Source organism: Trichosurus vulpecula, chromosome 2 (genome assembly GCF_011100635.1).
Source record: "Trichosurus vulpecula isolate mTriVul1 chromosome 2, mTriVul1.pri, whole genome shotgun sequence".
In the NCBI taxonomy this organism is placed as follows: Eukaryota; Metazoa; Chordata; class Mammalia; order Diprotodontia; family Phalangeridae; genus Trichosurus; species Trichosurus vulpecula.
Window position 1 is genome coordinate 34,729,778 of NC_050574.1, and position 17,380 is coordinate 34,747,157.

The following is a 17,380-nucleotide window of genomic DNA, read 5'->3' on the forward strand; positions in this document are numbered from 1 at the left end:
CTGAAGGAAGAGATTCAACCAGCTAGGTCTGGAAGAGTGAAGCCAGAGAGGTCATCACACTGGCATCAAGTCTAAATTTGATGCTTTGCAGTTTCTATCCATTGTTCCTCAATTTGCTCTCTATGGCAAAACAAGACAAATCTAATCCTTCCACCAAATAGTCCTTCAAATACCTGAAGGCAACTCTCATGTTACCCCGAGTCTTCTCTTGAGTAAATAAGCCCAGCTCCCTCAGTCAATTTTTATATATCACAGCTGAACACAATACTCCAGGATTAGGTCTGACAAAAGCAAAGAACAGCATTCTACAGCTTCCCTATTCTTGGAAGCTATGCCCCCTTAATGCAGCCCAAGACTGCCTTTGCTTTTGCAGCTGCCATGGTACATAGCTGACTTGTACTGATTTTACAATCCACTAAAACCCTCAGGTCTTTTTCTGAACAATTGTGCTTTCTCTGTGCCTCTCCATCTTCTATTTGTGAAATTGCTTTTATGTTTACTTTACTGTATCCAAGTGCAAGACTTTTAAATCTATCTCTAACTTCATCTTCTTCAATTCAGACCAATGCTTGTCAAGATTCTTTTGGAGCCTGATTCTGTCATCCACTGTGTTAGCTATCCCTCCCAGCTTTGTATTATGTGCAAATCTGGTAAACCTGCCATCTATACCTTTATCCAAGTTACTGCTAAACATGTTAAAACAGCATAGGGCCAAGCATAGGTTCCTATGTTTCCCCACTAGAAACTTCTTGCCATGCTGGCATTGAACAATACTTGGGATCCAGCTGGCCAACCAACTCTGAATCCATCTGAATGTCTTATCTAATCCATATTCCTCCATCTTCTCCTTAAGAAAAGTATGAGATACTTGTTCAAAAGCCTTGCTGAAATCTAGGTAAACTGGAGTCACAGTATCCTTCTCGTCTACTACTTTAGTTAACCCTTTCCAAAAAGGAAATGAAGTTGTCTAGCATGATATGTTTCTGATGAAACTAAGCTGGTACTTTGTAAATTTGTTTCCCTTTTACATGCTTACCATCCATATCTTTATTGATTCTTTCTGGAATTTTCCCAGGAATCTAGGTGAAGTTTATTGGCCTACAGCCTGCAGACTCTGTTTTCTTCCCTTCTGAATTTGTCGGGATATTTGCCCTTCACCAGTTTGGGTGATCTCTCCCATTTTCCATGATCTTTCAGATACCACTGAAAGTGGCTCCACAATCACATCTGCCAGGTCTTTCCCAGTCCAGGGATGTAATTCATCACTGCCAGCTGACTCGAATTCACCAAGAGCAATGTGGTGCTATGTCTCATTATCTCCTCATCATCTCCTCAACTCCCTGGTACTTTTTGCTCAGTCATTTCCAGCAATAAAGGTCATTCTCCTTTGCAGAGAAACCAAAGTAAGAACTGAGCAGCTCTCTTTTCTCTTTCTCATCAGTTAGCATCATCCCTTCCCACCCCCAGCAAAGATCCTATCCTTTTTCTTCGATTCTCTGTTCCCCCCATAATGAGGCTCTGTCGAAGGTGGACTAGATGACTTCTCAGCTGTACTTCCAGCTCTAACTATACAGTCTATTGTGGTATGGGCTGCCTGTGCACTTGGTGGGTGTCCCAAGTGACAACTGAGGTGCTGCCATATAGTAAGAATTGTCTGTACGTGGCTCACTTTCTCCCTTCTGCATGCCCCGAAGCAGGTTCTCACTTCATTACTAAGTAACCAGATGGCAGTACATTCAGTCCCACAGTTCAGTGGTTTCATCAGCACATTGTCTAGTGTGTAACCTCATGCCTTATTACAGGACACTGACTTACAAGCTCTTAGACTACTGTGGTCTGGGACATACAGGGCTGACCCCGATTTGATTTTTATCTAGAGATATGGAAAAAGAAAATGGGACATTGTTCTGACATATTAAATATAGTAAGGGGTTGATTAAGGAGGTATTTGATCTGTTAAGTCCTCCGTCCACTCACTGAAATTATAGTTTCAGACTTTCACAATTGCAGTTTGTTACAGGTATGGGGTAGAAAAGCCTTTTCAGATGTTTGAGTGGCCCCATTTGCAAGACATAAGAACCTTCCTCCTCTTATCCTCTCCTCCCCCACCCCCAACATAAAATTATAGAAATCTTGATTTGGCTCTTGTCCCTGCCATGTACATTTTGATCCCCATTTCCCAATGCACAGGCGATTCACAATGAGGCCACACACACACACACACACACACACACACACACACACTTTATCATATAAAGAAACAATATGCTGGCTAAGAGTTACTTGGTAGAACATAGCATTTTGCTTCTGCTCTCCAAATCTGGTGGTAGAAAGATTCTTCAAGAGGAAAGGAAGAAGGGACTTAGGGATCTGGGGAAATGTATACAGTGCCGTACATTTTTCTACCTTCCAATGGCTTCCCAGTCAAAATCTCTGGAAGAAAGCATAGCTAGTGGTCAGGAGCATGAACTACATTATACTCCTCTAGTACCCCCCTTCACAAATTCCATGTTTAAGCCAGCTCTCCAAATTTGGCACTCCATCTCCAGAAATATTTTCCATTAAGGTATAATGCTAAGGTGTCCTAGATGAAAACTTCTCCAGTCCCCTCTTCCCAGTTGTCAATTATTTTTCTCTTCCTCAAATGACCTTGTATCAAATTCAGAGGTATACTCAGTCCTTAATATAACGATTTACACATGAGAGATTCTTGATAAATGTTGAACTGAATTCCTATGAGCTAATCTGAATCTAGAGATTCCACAATACTACCACAGGTCTCACAATCACACAATGGATGGCAATTAGGAGCCCAAAGGCCTCATAATAACAGTACTTTAAAGTCACACTGGACCCCACACAAAGAGCTCTTATGACACGTTGGCCCCCAGACTCCAAAATCATAGCCCTATGAACCAACTATCAACTTTTGTTGTTTCAGTCCTGTCTGACTCTCTGTGACCCCATTTGGGTTTTCTTGGCAAAGATACTGCCATTTCCTTCTCCAGGCTTAGTACTCTACATTACTACATTACCTAGCTGCCCTAATATGAGCCTAGAGCCTAGTAATTATGCTTATTTGAGCCCAGCGAACCCATAGCAACATCCCCGATTCCACTTTGGTCCTGAGATTGCATAATACTCCCCCAAAGAACCCAACCAGGGGCCAGAGACCCTATAGGGGTAGTCTTTGGCTCTCAGCTAGGCTGAGTAATAAGTTCCTTCCCCCCTCCTTTTTTCCACCCATGGTATTTGGGGTCCAGGCTTCTCATTCTTCCACCATTCTTATTGATAAAATAAGCAACTTTAATAAAGCAACTAAAGCCGGGAATAGACTGTTATGGATAGTGCTGGAATCAAGGGTTGTTCCTCAAAGCTCAGGCCACTCTTTCTTAAAGAGATAGACTGGGGAAGAGAAGGGGCATGTGAGTAGCTCCAGGACTGCTGTTAATCCTATGATCAGGTAATAAATAGCTTGACCCAGTACAGAAACCTGGGAATATATTTTTCAGAGCCCCTAAGAATTCTAGGTTTCCTCCCTTGCCTCCTATCCCAAACTTGAACTCTGTCCCAAGTCTAGTTAATGAGTTACCCATTCCCTTATCCGCCCACCAAGGAGCCATTGACCCCAACTGTGTTCCCCCCAGTTAATTGGTCATACACTACCCAAGAAGTGGGAAAACTGGGGTTTTGGTTCCACTGATTGCCCTGAGGCTCCCTTCCTTTGAGACTGGAGCCTAAGAGACAGGCAGAATGCTTCGAACCAGCCAAGTACTACTATCTCGGGGTACCCCCTTTTTGCAGAGCTCAGGAGCCCAGAGGCCAATTTTGCGGTTTGATGGAGAAGCTTTCCGTCTGAAAAGGACAGGGGAGCTAATCCGGGCCTTGTTGGTGCTGCGGCTCTGTGCATGGCCTCCACTGGTTGCTTATGGTCTAACGGTGAGTGTCCCTCTGGTCCTGACCTCCAAGGGGGGAATTCTCTAAGGTATTCCCAATTCTAATTCTAAGGTAAATCTAAAGTATTTTCCCGTTATAATTCTATTTTTCCTTCTTCCTGTCACCTAGCTTCTGTCTTGGTCCCGGAGGCTCCTGGGCTCCCGGCTCTCTGGAGCACTACTTCGGGCTTCAGTGTATGGGCAGTTTGTGGCTGGGGAGACAACGCCTGAGGTGCAAGGCTCTGTCCAGAAGCTCCAGGAACTTGGGCTGCGGCCACTGCTGGCTGTGCCCATTGAGGAGGAGCCAGGGACAGATCAGGGAGGGTGAGAACATGGATCAGGGGAGGGTGAAATGCTAGATGGGGCTGGGAAGAGAAAGGAAGTTGGTGGGGCTAAGAGAGGAGTGTTGGGGCTGAGAAGTCTGAAAGAAAAGGCCCAGCAGGACCCTGACAAATCGGGTTCTCTCTCTGGTCTGCAGAGAAGCCTGGTATGAGGGAAACCTGAATGCTATGCTGCACTGTGTGGACCTGTCCTGTGGGCCTCCAGGATCCCTGCCATCACAGCCAGTCCTCATGCAGCTCAGAGTGACAGCACTAGCCAGCGCCCAACTCTGTGTAAGAGATCTAAGATGGGGGAGAAGTTGGGAGGCTGGGCCTAAAGCTGAATTCCTGAACTATGTTCCCCTTTCCCTTCTGCTCATTTCAGAAGGAACTAACACTCCGACTCAAGGAACCTGGGACTGCCAAGGAGCTAAGTCCTGAAAGGTTTGCTGATACCATGGAAAGTGGGCAGGTGAGCATCTCCAAACAGCTGTTACCCCAAGTATTTATCAATGCCTCCCTGAAGCCCTGAACCTGAGTTCTGCTCTCCCTCAGGACCTTTGGATTTCTAGCCTCAGCTCTGAGCAGAACCAGCATCTCAAAGCCTCGCTGAGCCGCTTCCATCGTGTGGCTCAGGTAAACTTAACCTCAGCCCCAATTCTTCCAAAGGCCTGAACTCCTATCTTCACTCTCATTTTGCACAAAGCCCTTATCTCCCCATCTCCCTTCCACAGTTGGAGTCCAGTGAGCCCATCTCTTTTCTCCTCCTCCACAGTATGCCCGGAACCGGGGTGTTCGGCTGCTGGTGGACGCTGAGTACACCTTTCTGAACCCAGCACTGACCCTGTTTGTGTCTTCCCTGGCTGTCCGCTGGAATTGCCGGGAGGAGGCTGATGGGGATGGGGCTCCCTGGGTGTGGAATACCTACCAGGCCTATCTCAAGGTAACAGGGAAGCCTGGGGAAAGGAAGCCCAGAAGCATCTGGGAAGGGCTGAGGGAAGGGCCTGGGCCTCTTACATCCCCCACCTTCTCCACCACCTCAGGACACATATGAACGACTGAATCAGGCAGCAGAAGCAGCAGAGCAGAAAGGTCTGGGCTTTGGGGTGAAGCTGGTTCGTGGTGCATATCTGGAGACAGAGCAGGCACTTGCCCAGCATAAAGGGACAGCAGCTCCTACCCAGCCTGATTATGAGGCCACATGCCGAAGGTACACAAGAGCAGGCTCCCACGGAAGGGGATGAGGGTAGAGGCCTGGACTAGGTTAACCGGGCCATGGACTCCTATGCCTTTCTTCCCATTCACCCATCTTCCCAGTTATAGCCGTTGCCTGGAGTTGATGCTGGGACATGTTTGCCGTTGGGGCCCGAGGTGTCAGCTTATGATAGCTTCCCACAATGAAGAGTCTGTGCACCAGGCAGTTAAGCGGTAAGGTGGGGGCCAGAGGAGAGGTGGAACTTGGGGAGTGTCCCTAAGGAGGCAGGGAAGGCCAAAGAGAGCAGGAGCAAAGATGAGAGACTTGGAGATTCAGAAACCATCAGAACTGGGGAGGTACTGGGGAGGTAACCATTTCAATCCCCTTATTTCAAGGGCAGGAAAACTGGTCTGAAGAGGTTCAGTGGCATGTCCAAGATTCCTATGAGGCAGTGACAGATCCTAAGGATTAGGCAGAATCCTGCTTTGACAGATTTAGGGCACAGCCACACCAAGATATTTGGTATAGTGGAAAGAAGACTGGACTGACAGAGTCATGACCGACCTCGGTCCAAATTCTGCCTTAGAAACTACTGGAGCTGTGAACCTCTCTGGTCCTCAGTTTCCTCATCTGTAAAATGAGATACTATCTGCTATACCCACCTCCAAAGGTTGTCATAAGGATCAGATGAGATAAAGTGCTGTATAAATTGGGGTCTTTTGTTTATTATTAACTTTACATTGTCCTTTGTGTAACTAAAGGCCTTATCCAATTAAACAACATCGTTAGCACCTCTTCAGTGCAAGGCTCTGTGCTAGGCCCTGGAGATTCAAAGACAACACTCTGCCTTCAAGCAGCATCCAGCTTACTCAGGAGAGATAAAACGTGTGCACAGAAGTAAATGTAAAGCAATAGAATTTCAAGAGGGAAGAGAGAACCAAGAAGTGAGGGGAACAAGAAAAGCTTGGTACAAACTAGGCAGTCTAGGGAGGGGCTGCATTCCAGCCATGCGGAAGCAACCCCCCTTAAGCAAAGGCATGGAGGAGGGGATGTAATGCCATCTCTGAGCAGGAGCATGTACATGAACCTAGTAGACTAGAAGGTGGGAGGGATAGGAAGTAAGACTCAGGAGGTGGGGGAGCCAGATTGTGGAGGGCTTTTACACGGCACTCTGAGGCAATCACATAATATCATGCATTATAGCTCTACTAGACTGGGAGCTCCAGGGGGGCAAGAGTCAGATCCAACCTAATCCACCATCCCAACGCTGAGCACAGAGCTCCACACACAGTGGGTACTTAAGTGTTTATTGTAGGGCATTAATTGTGATTCCTAATGCCACAGGATGTCAGATCTGGGCATTCCTCCGGATGGTGCTGTTTGCTTTGGACAGTTGCTGGGCATGTGTGACCATGTCTCCCTTGCCCTGGGTATGTGTTCCCATCACAGACCACCCTGTTCTCAATCCCTGCTATCATTGGCAAAATTTCCAGTGTTAGGATGGGACAGCGTTGTTCCTCTTCCCTTCTCTGTCCACAACTTGAATCCATCCTAGCCCACAATAGTGAGTCAAGGCCTGGGCCTGGGTGGGAGGAACAACGCCAGAGAAAGTCCTGCCCCTGCCCTGATTATCTTCTCTCACCCAGGCCGGGCTGGTTATGCCATCTACAAGTCTATCCCCTATGGTTCTCTGGACGAAGTGATTCCCTACCTGCTTCGCCGGGCCCAGGAGAACCGTAGTGTGCTTCAAGGGGCCAGGAGAGAGCAGGAGTTGCTGACCCAGGAGCTCCTTCGGCGTTTGTCTCGCCGTCCTTAAGACACCACCTCATTTCTGGCCTCCCCTCTCCTCACCCCAACATCTGACATTAAAGGTCTCTAATTGAAAACAGTGTCTAACTATCTGCTGCTGTCTGGAGTTGGGGCCAGGAAATGCAGTTTCCTGTTAGTAGTCTCTCTGACCACTGGGCAAGCAACTTCAGGTTTGTGGGCATCAATTCCTTCATCCACAACATGAGAGGATTGGATGAGATCATCCATAAGGGTTTCAGTCTGAGCCACTCTGTGGAGTCCCTGAATTGGAGGTGAGGGTGCCTAGGTCTCAAACAGAGTAAGGGCTGAATGGTGGAGTCCCTTCTGAGGATGTCAGACTGGGATAGGGACTAAGGAAGAGTCCCACTCTCTAAGCCCCTTTGTGGGGTCTCTGAAATGGGAGAGGAGATTGAGAAGGTACCTTGTTTTCTGAGACCTGTTAGGTATCTTGGGAGGGTAGGGGTTCCAGGCCAAGGGAATGTTGTCTTGGACTTTAAGCTCTCCTTTGAGGCCTCTGACTGCAGAGCAGGCAGAGGTGAGAAGAGTCCCTCTATAGGGTGTCTGGGGATTGGGGGTTCTAAGAAGAAGGTGTCTAGGGTCCTTCTTTGGGGTGTCTGGCTGAGGAGAGCCTGGAGGGAAGGGTGCCTACATCTCTGAGCCCCTCTGAGGGGTCTTTAACAGGGGAACAGTGAATAAGTGGATATCTTGGTCCCAGAGCCCATGGGTTCTCTGAACTGGGGGCAGGGAATGAGGGGTACATTTCCATCTTTGAGCCCCTCTCTAGGGGGTCTCTAACCTCCAGGGGATGTCAGAATTACCAGGACAGGGAACTGAAAGGTGTCTTGGTCTCTGCTATCCTTAAGAGGTGTCTGACTGGAGAGAAGCTCAGGGGAGGGCCCTTTTGTGCAGTTTGACTGGGCAAAGGCTAAGGGATCACTCTATGGGGTCTTTGATAGGAAGCCACTGAGTAGGATCCCTCTGTTGGGTCTTTAACTGGAGCAGACCCTTCAGCCTCTGAAACCTTTGGGAAGCTAAAGGGCATCCCAAAGAGTCTCTGGGCAGAAGAAGCTGAGGGATGGGCACCTCTGCTGGAGTTCCTGATTGGGGAGGGGTACCCCTCAGAGGGAAGAAGCTGAGGTGGTTAGTATCCCTTGGTCTGTGGGCTCTCTGGGTAGATTTAGGAGGGTCCCTCAGACTGTGAGGATTGAAGTAGAGGCTAAGGGGGCATCCCTCAGTCCATGAGGTCTCAGGGGGAAAGAGGGCACCCTCTGGAGTGTTTGAGGTGAGGGAGGAGGCTGAGGGGAGTAGAATCCCTTGAGCTATGGGGTTTCTGAGGAAGCTAAGAGGAGAACACTAAAGGGAGGGGAGCTCCAGTCTGTAGAGTTTTGGAGGGGGTGTCCTTTGGTTTACAAGGTCTATGAGAGGAGTCCCTCAGTCTCTGGGGTCTCTGGGAGGGTAGGAAAGGATCCTTGGTCTATGGAGTCTCCAGGGAGAGAGTGAGGGGAGTCCCTCAGATTATGGAGTCTCTAGGGAATTGGGGGCCCACAGTCTAGATGAAGTGAGAGGGTCTTTCGGCTTCTAGGAGGATTTGTGAGGTCTGTGGATAGGGTCTCATGGTCTGTAAGATCTGAGGGGGATTGGTCCCTTAATGTGAGGTCTGGGGAGGTACCTTTGTCTCTGGGGGTGGTGGTGGTGTGAAGAATATCCCTTGGTTTCTAGAGTGGATGGGGGGGACTTTCTAAGTCTGTAGTGTCAAGGGGGTCCTGTGGTCTCTGGAGTGGGTTAGGAGTATCCCTCAGCTTGTGGGTTCTAAGGGTCTATGGGGTTTGAGGAAGGTCTCTCAGTCTGTGGGGTCTGAGAAGGGGTCTCAGATGGTGGGAGGTGGGATTAGGTGGGAGGGGTCCCTCAGTCTATGGAGGGTCCTTGTTTTCTAGAGTTGAAGGCTTCTTGGGTCTCTAGTATGGGATGAAGGATGGTTCCCAACCTATGGGGTTTGGTGAGGAGAGGCCCTAATCCTATGGAGTCTGGAGAGTTCTTCAGTCTGTAGGATGTGTTGAGGGAGGCTACCTGTTTCAGGGATGAGGTGAGGGGGTCCCACAATATATAAAGTGAGGTGAGGGCTGTCCTTTGGTCTATGGGGGTTTTTTGTCTTTGGCGGGGTGAAGAGGATCTTCAGCCTATGGGTTGGGGTGAAGGGAAGTGTCAGTCTGTGAGGTAAGATGAAGAGGATTCCTCAGTCTCTGAACTCTGAGAGGACTGCCCCTCAATTTCTATGGTGGAGTGAGGGGGGGGTCCCTCAGTTTGTGGGGCAGGGTGCAGGTGGTACCTTATTCTCTGAGGCAAGGTGAGAGGGCCCCCTTCATCCTGTGGAAGTGAGGAGGGTCCCTTGGTTTTAAGGTGGGGCCTATGGAGGGCTCTCTCAGCCTGTGTGTGTGGGTGTACGAAGAATGTCCCTTGGTCTCTGGGGTGAGGGGACTCCCTCAGTCTGTGGTTTGGGGAAGGGAGTTATCTCTTGGTCTCTAGATGGAGGTGAGAAGTGTCCCTTAGTCTGTGAAGTAGGGTGAAAGAGTCCCTCGGTCTGAGGTCTGCGAGGGGGGAGGTGTCCCTCATTCTCTTAGGTGGAGTCCCTTATTCTGGGAGTAGTAAAGAGCCCCTCAGTCTATGGGGTAAGGTGAAGGGGACCTTCAGTCTCCAAGGGGCATCTGTGGGCACCCCTCAGTTATCTAGAAGAGATGAGGGGAGGCCATTTAGTCTGTGGGATCTGGGGGTCCTCATTCTAGGAGGTGGGATGAGGGGAGCTTATGTGGGGTCCTTCAGTTTCTAGGGTGAGGGAGGGTCTCTCATTTTTTCAGATGTAGAGGGGTCCGTCAATCTGAGGGGTAGTGCAAGAGAGGTCTCTCAGTCTCTAGGAAAGTCCCTCAGTCACTAGAATCTGTGGGAGACTATCATTCTCTGTTCTACGGAAGTCTCTCAATCTCTGGGGGGGGGAGGTGGTAATAGAGGTACCTTAGTTTGTGAGAGAGCCCTCAGTCTCTGGGGGAGAGATTTCTTCAGTCTCTAGGGGAATGACGAGGGGCCCTCAGTCTCTAGGGAAAATGAGGTGGGTACCTCAGCCTATAAGGAGGGTGAGGGGGTGGTTCCCTTAGCCTCTAGGGAGGGGTAAGAGGGGTCCCTCAGTGTGATGGGATGAGGGGAATCCTTAAGTCTTTGGTGGGGTGAGGGAGGTCCCTCAGTCTCTAGAGGGGGATCCTTCAGTCTCTGGAGGAAGAGGGGGACACCCTCAGTCTTTGGGAGTATGGGGAGGGTGTCCCTCAGTCTCTTTCAGGGCTGAGGGGATGTCTCAGGCTCTGAGAGGTGAGGGGGAGGTCCCTCAGTGTCTGGGGAGGTGAGGGGGTCCTTCAGCCTTTCGAAGGGTGAGGGGGGGGGTCCCTCAGTCTCTAGAGGGTAAGGGAGATTTCTCAGTCTCTAAGGAGTGGTGGGGGAGGGTCCCTTCAGTCTCTGGGGATGAGGGGGGTCATCCCTCTAGTCTCTAAGAGGGAGGTGAGAGGTCTCTTAGTCTCTAAGGGAAAGATGAGAGAGGTCTCAGTGTCTAAGAGATGTGTGTGAGGGGGATCCTTTCAGTCAATAAGGGGGTGAGGGAGGTCTCTAATAGGAAGGTGAAGGAAGTTCCCAAAAGGGGTGAGGGGGTGCCTTTTAGTCTCTAGGGATAAGGAGGGGTCCCCTTCAGTCTCTGAGGGAGTGAGGGAGTCTCTCAGTCTCCAAGGAGGGTGAGGGGGGCCTGGTAAGAGGGGGTGAAGGGTTCCTTTAGTCTTGAAGGGTGAGGGAAGTCCCTCCAGTCCGCGGGGCTGAGGGGTCCCAGCTTTCCGTCTCCCTCAGTCCGCCGTGGCCCGGCGCCTCTGACGTCACTAACGGTCTCAACGGCTCCGGGCCCTCTCGCGGCCCTGTCGTTTTCCCGCTCCGGTCGCACGAGCGGCCCCCACTGGGCAGGCGCCGTGCACGTGTGGGGGAGGGGAGGGCGAGACAGCCGCGCCGGCCTCGTGCGCATGCGTTCCCTCTCCGCCCGCCGCCTTCGCCAACGAGCTCAGTCCCCAAATGCGGGTCGGGGCTCTGCCCAAACGGTCGCCCTTCGAGGCTGCTTCCCCCAGATCCCTCTACGTCTGTCCCTCTTCCTCGATCCTCCCCACAACCGCCGCCCCCAGTTCTTCTGATTCCTCTACTTCAGTCTCCCACCCCCCTCCTCTCATTGCCCAGAGCCCTCTGCTCTAATACCCCAGACCCCTCCCCTCCGAATCCTCCCAGATCTCCCTGCCGAATCTCCCCCACGTCTCAATCCTCCTCCTGCTCCTCTTAGCTCTCCGCCCTAATCCCCCTTCCCCTTCCCCTGATCTTTCGTCTCTAACATCTCCCGCCCCGCTGATTTCCCTGACCTCCTCACCCCTGTAGACCCCTTCCTCCATCTCAAGATCCCTTCTGATTTTCAAAGACTGCCCCCCAGCCTCCCCCATTGATTCTCCCCAGACCCCCACCCCCATTTCCTTTCGCTGATTCCCGCTGACCCTCAGCTTTGCCTCTGCTCACCCCCCTCCCCATGGGGCTTCTGCCCTGCCCCTCTCAGGCACTTTCGCCTATCTTCCGCCTGGCCCTAGGCTGACCACTAGGCAGCCCCCCTCATGCCCACACTCCCCCATCACTGCCCTGTGAAGCTGGGCTCCCTCAGTGAGCGGGACAGCCCCCTGGCCCAGCTACACCGACTGGCCATTGCTGGGGGACCCCGCTGGAGGCTGGCCCGGGTCCTGAAAAAAGGTGATCCCCGGGGTTACCTTGGTGGATGCCCAGCAAGGGGACTGGCCGTGGAGTTTAGGGGAGTTAGCAAGGGGAGGCACGGGCATGGGGTAGGCAGTGCCATGCCCACCCTGAGGCTTCCTGCCCCTTCCTCCCCTCCCCCAGGAGTGCAGGTGGATGGGGAAAACTCATCAGGTCAGACCGGCCTCTTCCTCTCGGCGCTGCTGGGTCAAGCAGGTGCTGTTAGACTTCTCCTCGGCTTTGGAGCAGACCCCAACCAGTGAGTCAGCCGGAGCCCCTTGGCATCTCAGCCCCAAAGCCAAGCTTCTTCAGCGACCCCACCTGCGCTTCAGCCTCCTCCCCATCAACAGTCCCGTCTGCCTCCCTTGATTTCCCCCTCCTCCCCTCAGTTTCCCTTTCTCCAACTCTCCCCCACAGTCGCTGCTTGGATGGAAGTACCCCAGTCCATGCAGGAGCTTTCTCTGGCCATTGCCAGGTCCTCCTCTGGCTGCTGGAGGCTGGCGGAGACCTGAGGCTGCATGACCAGCAGGGCTGGACAGCGGAGGATTGGGCCCAGCAGGCTAGACTGGAGAGCTGGGAAGTAAGCAAGAAGAGTGTGTGTGTGTGTGTGTGTGAGTGTGTGTGTGTGTGCCCTTGATTGAAGCAGGGTCCCACAAAAGAAAACTAGGAATGGGGGGGGTGGAGAGAGGGCCAGAAGTAGGCCTTGGGAGATATATGACTTAATACTAATAACTCACATCTAGAGACAAGATGATAGCATATAGTGGTTAGCGAGATGGTCTCCAAGACAGGAAGCCTTGGCTTCAGTCCCATCCCTGACATCTCCGGGCTGTGGGATAGGGATACAGACTTCAGCTGGATTTCAGTGGTCTGGAGGAAGTCCCAGCTGAGGGCAGGCCCTCTGCCGTCCCAAAGGACAGCACCTTTCTGCATTCATAGCCAGCAGCATTGAGAAGGGACATGACATGATTGTTCAGGATCCCAGAGTCAGGATGGGTTGGAAGCTGGCCTCAGACCCGGGTCTCCTTGGCCCGAATGATGGTTCAAGAGAAATCACCAGGAGGTGACTCAAGACCAAGAATTGCTGAGGGAGAGGGGGTTTCCACCCCGGCAGGCCTCTGTCCCCATGATGTCCCCCAGTTGGCCCCAGACTTCACCTCTCCCTTGTACTTGGAGGTTTGCGCATCCTGTCAGCATGTGTCTCTTTGGCTCTACCTGTCCCCTACCTCACCTTTTAGGTCTTGGAGCTCCTTCGAGATTGCCGAGCCAGAATGTCCCTGCTGGCCCAGGGGGGTGAAACTGCACTGGCTTCGTCCTTGGGGGAGCTGTGGGGGCTCCGGGCTGGATCTCTGAGAAACTTCCACCTGGCCCTGTCCTCCCAACTCCGGCCTCAGGCTGAAGGGTAATACTGATGTTGCTTATTCCTTCACTGCCCTACCTAGACCCTTCTCCCATTATGCCAGGGGGGAGGAGCACCTGATGGGTGCTGACCTCACCCCCACTCTCAGGTCACTGTGGCCCAACCGGATCCAGAGGTCACCCCAGGTCCCAGGGCTGGGGTTTGGCCAGGTAAGCAGGATAGGCACGTGTAGGAGGGAAGGAGGGGGAGGCGAGGGGGGGGGTGCCTCCAGCTGGGTCCAGCTGGGACCTGCTCAGTAGGGTTTCTTCCCTCCCAAAGCTGAGCAGCCTGAGACCTCTGGGCCTTACATTTGGGGTTCCCCTGGTTGATCCTGAGGAGCTGCTGCCAGCCCAGGGGGAGCCTGACCGGATGTATGAATGTGGCGCCCACACCATTATGGTCAAGTAAGCTGAAGGTCCTTCTAGGACCATCAATCTAGGTGTCCTCTAGCTGTCACCACTGTTAATCCCAACAGGACCCATACCCACCCCTCCCACTTCCACACCAGGACCCTTCTTCTCTCAGTCTCTTCTCCCTAGGCCTCCCCTTAGTCCCTGATTTCTGTCTTCTGTCCTAAAGCCTCCTCTGGAGGGGACAGCAAGTGACCGTTCGGAAACTGAAGCCAGCCCCAGCCCCAACCCTCCCAGACCTGCTGCTGTCTGACCTGAAGCATTGCAGGTACTGCCTGAGTTGGGAGACAGCCTTGGACCTTCCCTCGTCCTCAGCCAATAAATAGACCTTTGTTGGGCACCTACTACGTGCCAGGCACTGTGCTAAGGGCGGGGGATGTAAAAAGGTAAAAAAACAGTCCCTACCCTCAAGGAGCTTCCAATGTAATGACTAATCCTCAAAATCCGTGGAGCCCCCACCATTCCAGCAGAAGGGCTGACCCCCTTCGGCCAGTGGCCCCAGGAGGGAGGGGGGTATCTGGGGCTGGGGCCCCCCGGAGCCTTCCTGGTAATCTTGTCTCCCAAAGCCTTCTTCATCACCCAAACTTGCTGCTGCTCATGGCTCTAAGCCCCTCCCCTGACCTGGCTGACCTGTCTCTCCTGTTTGAGCCCATCCAGGAGGGCTCCCTACACCAAGTGCTGCATCCCCAAGGGGTGAGTCATACGTAGCTCCAGAGGGAGAGCTGGCCGGGGATGGGGGGGCCCTCTCTGGTTATCCCCCCCCCATTCATCTGCTTTTGGATTCTAGTGTGAGGACAAGTCTGCTTCTCTCCCTCCCCCTGAAGCCTCCGAAGGACCCAGGGTTAGCGTGTGTTGTATTCCTCCTGGGACACTGGACATACTCAGAGGGAGTGAAGGATTGGGGACCAGAAAGGGATAGAGAGCAGGGGGGAGCCATCAGGGGTGGACGATGAGTTGAGGCTGGGGAGAAGCCTGGGCCTGGTTGGAGGACAGTGGAGTCCAGGCATTCCCCTTGTCTGTGGTTGGTTTTCAGCAGGGGAGGGGTCTGACATTCCTGTCAGGGATGATTTTAGGGGCACCTGGGGCACTGGGGAATTAGGATGAGACCCAGGTTTCAATTCTGGCTTTGCCACTTAGCAGCTGCTTGGCCTGCCTGTGTTTATTTCCTCATCTGTATAACGGACATGAGAGGCTCTGCTGGGCCTTTCTCACATTGAGCGTCAAAGATAAGGATGGAGGTGACCGCTTAGGTAATAGTTGTGGCTGAGGTTCAGAGATGCCAGGTACCATCATTCTTGTCGCTCCGGTAGCCAGGCCAGAGATGAGCTGGGATAGGCTGGGGATGTAGGTGCATGAGGAAGGGAGGAGGCCTGGCCAGCTGAGGTGATGGAATGAGGACACTGCCCTCTTTCCCCACTAGGATGTGGCCTGCCCCAGAATACCCCCTGGATTCCTGCCAGGGCAGCTGCTGTTGCAGGTGCTGGAGGCCCTGCTGTTCCTCCAAGGCCAGGCCCGGGCCCACGGGGGCCTCAGCTCCCATGCAGTCCAACTGGTTCGACCCGGGCTGGCCAAAGTCAGCAACCTGGAGCATGGGCGATCCTTGCCCCGGTCCCAGTGAGTGACCCTCGATTGTTCCGCCCTGCTCCCTGAGCCGCAGCCTCTGCCTTGATGCACCTGTCTCACTGTCACTCCCTCTGGCTCTGCAGGCCAGAGCGAGCATTTCCTTGGGGAGGCCCAAGCCCAGGACTGCCTCCACCCCCTGAGCTGTACCCCTGGCTACCACTGGAGCTGATTCGGGGGGACCCTCCCACCTCGACTTCCGACTTTTACAGCTTCTGCATCCTGGTCCAAGAGGTCTTTACTGGTTAGTGATATCTCCTCCAGCCCACATATATCCTCCTACCCTGAAACACCCTTGACCACCACCTTCCCATAACAGGGTTGTGCCCCTAATTAGAGCTTTCTTTCCATTCCCCCCACCCACCCAATGTTGTCTGTCTCGTAACCCCCACTCCACCATGCTGTAGGGAACCTTCCCTGGGCTGGGCAAGAAGGCCTCCAGGTCAAGGCAAAGCTGGAATCTGGGGAGGCGCCGGTGCTCGATCCCCAGGTTCCCCCGACCTACCAGCCCCTGGTCAAGACAGGACTGGGGCTGTGGCCTCGAGACCGAAAGGGCAGCCTGCAGGACACCCGATACAGGTTGAGGGTGGCGTTGGCTCAGGTACAGGCTGGGCTAGGTGCTGAAGCTTGGCATGGGGGCAGACCCCAACAGACAATGACAGGGCTGTCCAATCCCTAGGACTCTGCGCTCAAGGAAGCCTCTTTGGGGAGTCTGGGCAGCCCCCCCTCAAAGCCAAAGACCCCACCACCGCCACCTGGTAAGGAGGGGCAAGTGGACAGGGAAGGCAACACCCTTCCAGTCCAGCATCACTTACCTTATTCTGCACACACAGAGCAGCCATCTGAGGTGGATCCCAAGGTTGCTAGCACGCCTAGGCCTCTGTCCTCCAAGACAGTCCCAAACCCCAAACCATCTGAGGTAATAGGGGTATTGGTGGGAGGGAGAATTGGGGGCAGTGGGGACTTGGCCAGGGCATAGAGAGGAGGCTCCGTGTTCCTCCAATGCCTCTCTAGACCTTGAAGTCCCCTGAGAGCAGTGGGGCCTGGGGGAACACCTGGAGCGCCCCAGCCTTAGACTCGGGGAGCAGCCTGACCCTGGGCAGCAGCCTCAGCCTGAGCTCCCAGCCTGAAGAAGCATCATCAGCAGAGAAAAAGAAGCTGCCCAGCCCAGAGGTAGTAAGGGCCCCTTGGCCTCTCCTAACCTTCCCTCCTTCCAACTCCTGGCTGCCTGCTAACTGCCCTGTCATCGACCTAGCCCCTTCCTCCCCTCTCACCAGAGGCCAACCCTACTGACCAGTCTGAGAGGGTCAGCCTCCCTGGAGAGACTGGAGAGAAGGTTCTCAGCTAGGATCCGGGCCCTACGAGATCTGTTAGGAGATGTCCCAGAGGCATCTGCATCCCCATCCACGTGCCCCCAAAGTGAGTGAGGACAAACCCCTTCCTCCTTCCCTTCCTTTGTGGGTGAAGATACCCTCCCCAGTGGGTTGAAGATTTCTCCCCTGTCTTCCAATGATTGAGGACTTCCCCAACCCCCATCCCCAGGTGGCCCCAGTCTTCAGGAATGCATAGACCTTGCGGCCCAGGCCCGACGCCTGAACAGACAGGAGGGTTGGACCCAGGTAGGGATCTGGGGGCTTGGATGCAAGGTGTCTGACAAAAATGGGGCTCCTGAGCCCCGCACAGTCTCAAGAGCTCAGAGACATTGGATAGAAAGGAGCAAAGCCCCTTCTCAGCCCTGTCTGCAGAGGGGTCTCAGTCGGGCACCTCATCACAAGGAGAGTACTTGCCCACCACTAGACTAAGGACCCAAGAGGCTGCCCATCCTCCTTCTTCACACTGTCATTCAGTAGACATTTTGGTGGGCTGAGGGGCCCTGGGATGGACATGAT

At 53.1% G+C, this 17,380-nt stretch overlaps 2 protein-coding genes across 2 annotated transcripts in view; both read left to right on the plus strand.

Moving 5' to 3' along the window:
- LOC118839020 (zinc finger protein 850-like) overlaps positions 1–17,380 on the plus strand; it is a 902,460-nt gene that overhangs the window by 258,516 nt on the left and 626,564 nt on the right. The gene's annotated exons all lie outside the window — the stretch shown is intronic.
- PRODH2 (proline dehydrogenase 2) lies at positions 3,631–7,339 on the plus strand. Its single transcript, XM_036746451.1, has 10 exons — positions 3,631–3,939; positions 4,066–4,259; positions 4,414–4,549; positions 4,641–4,727; positions 4,811–4,891; positions 5,031–5,198; positions 5,299–5,465; positions 5,573–5,683; positions 6,795–6,880; positions 7,097–7,339. Exons 1-10 carry the CDS (start codon positions 3,754–3,756, stop codon positions 7,264–7,266), a joined length of 1,386 nt encoding a protein of 461 aa, XP_036602346.1. The 5' UTR covers positions 3,631–3,753; the 3' UTR covers positions 7,267–7,339.

Excerpts from the sequence above, each read along its gene's own strand:
- PRODH2 (XM_036746451.1), top strand. The coding sequence starts at position 3,754 with ATGCTTCGAACCAGCCAAGTACTACTATCTCGGGGTACCCCCTTTTTG. Across the intron at positions 4,260-4,413 it reads CCAGGGACAGATCAGGGAGG|AGAAGCCTGGTATGAGGGAA; the intron begins GTGAGAACATGG and ends TCTGGTCTGCAG. Across the intron at positions 5,199-5,298 it reads CCTACCAGGCCTATCTCAAG|GACACATATGAACGACTGAA; the intron begins GTAACAGGGAAG and ends CCACCACCTCAG.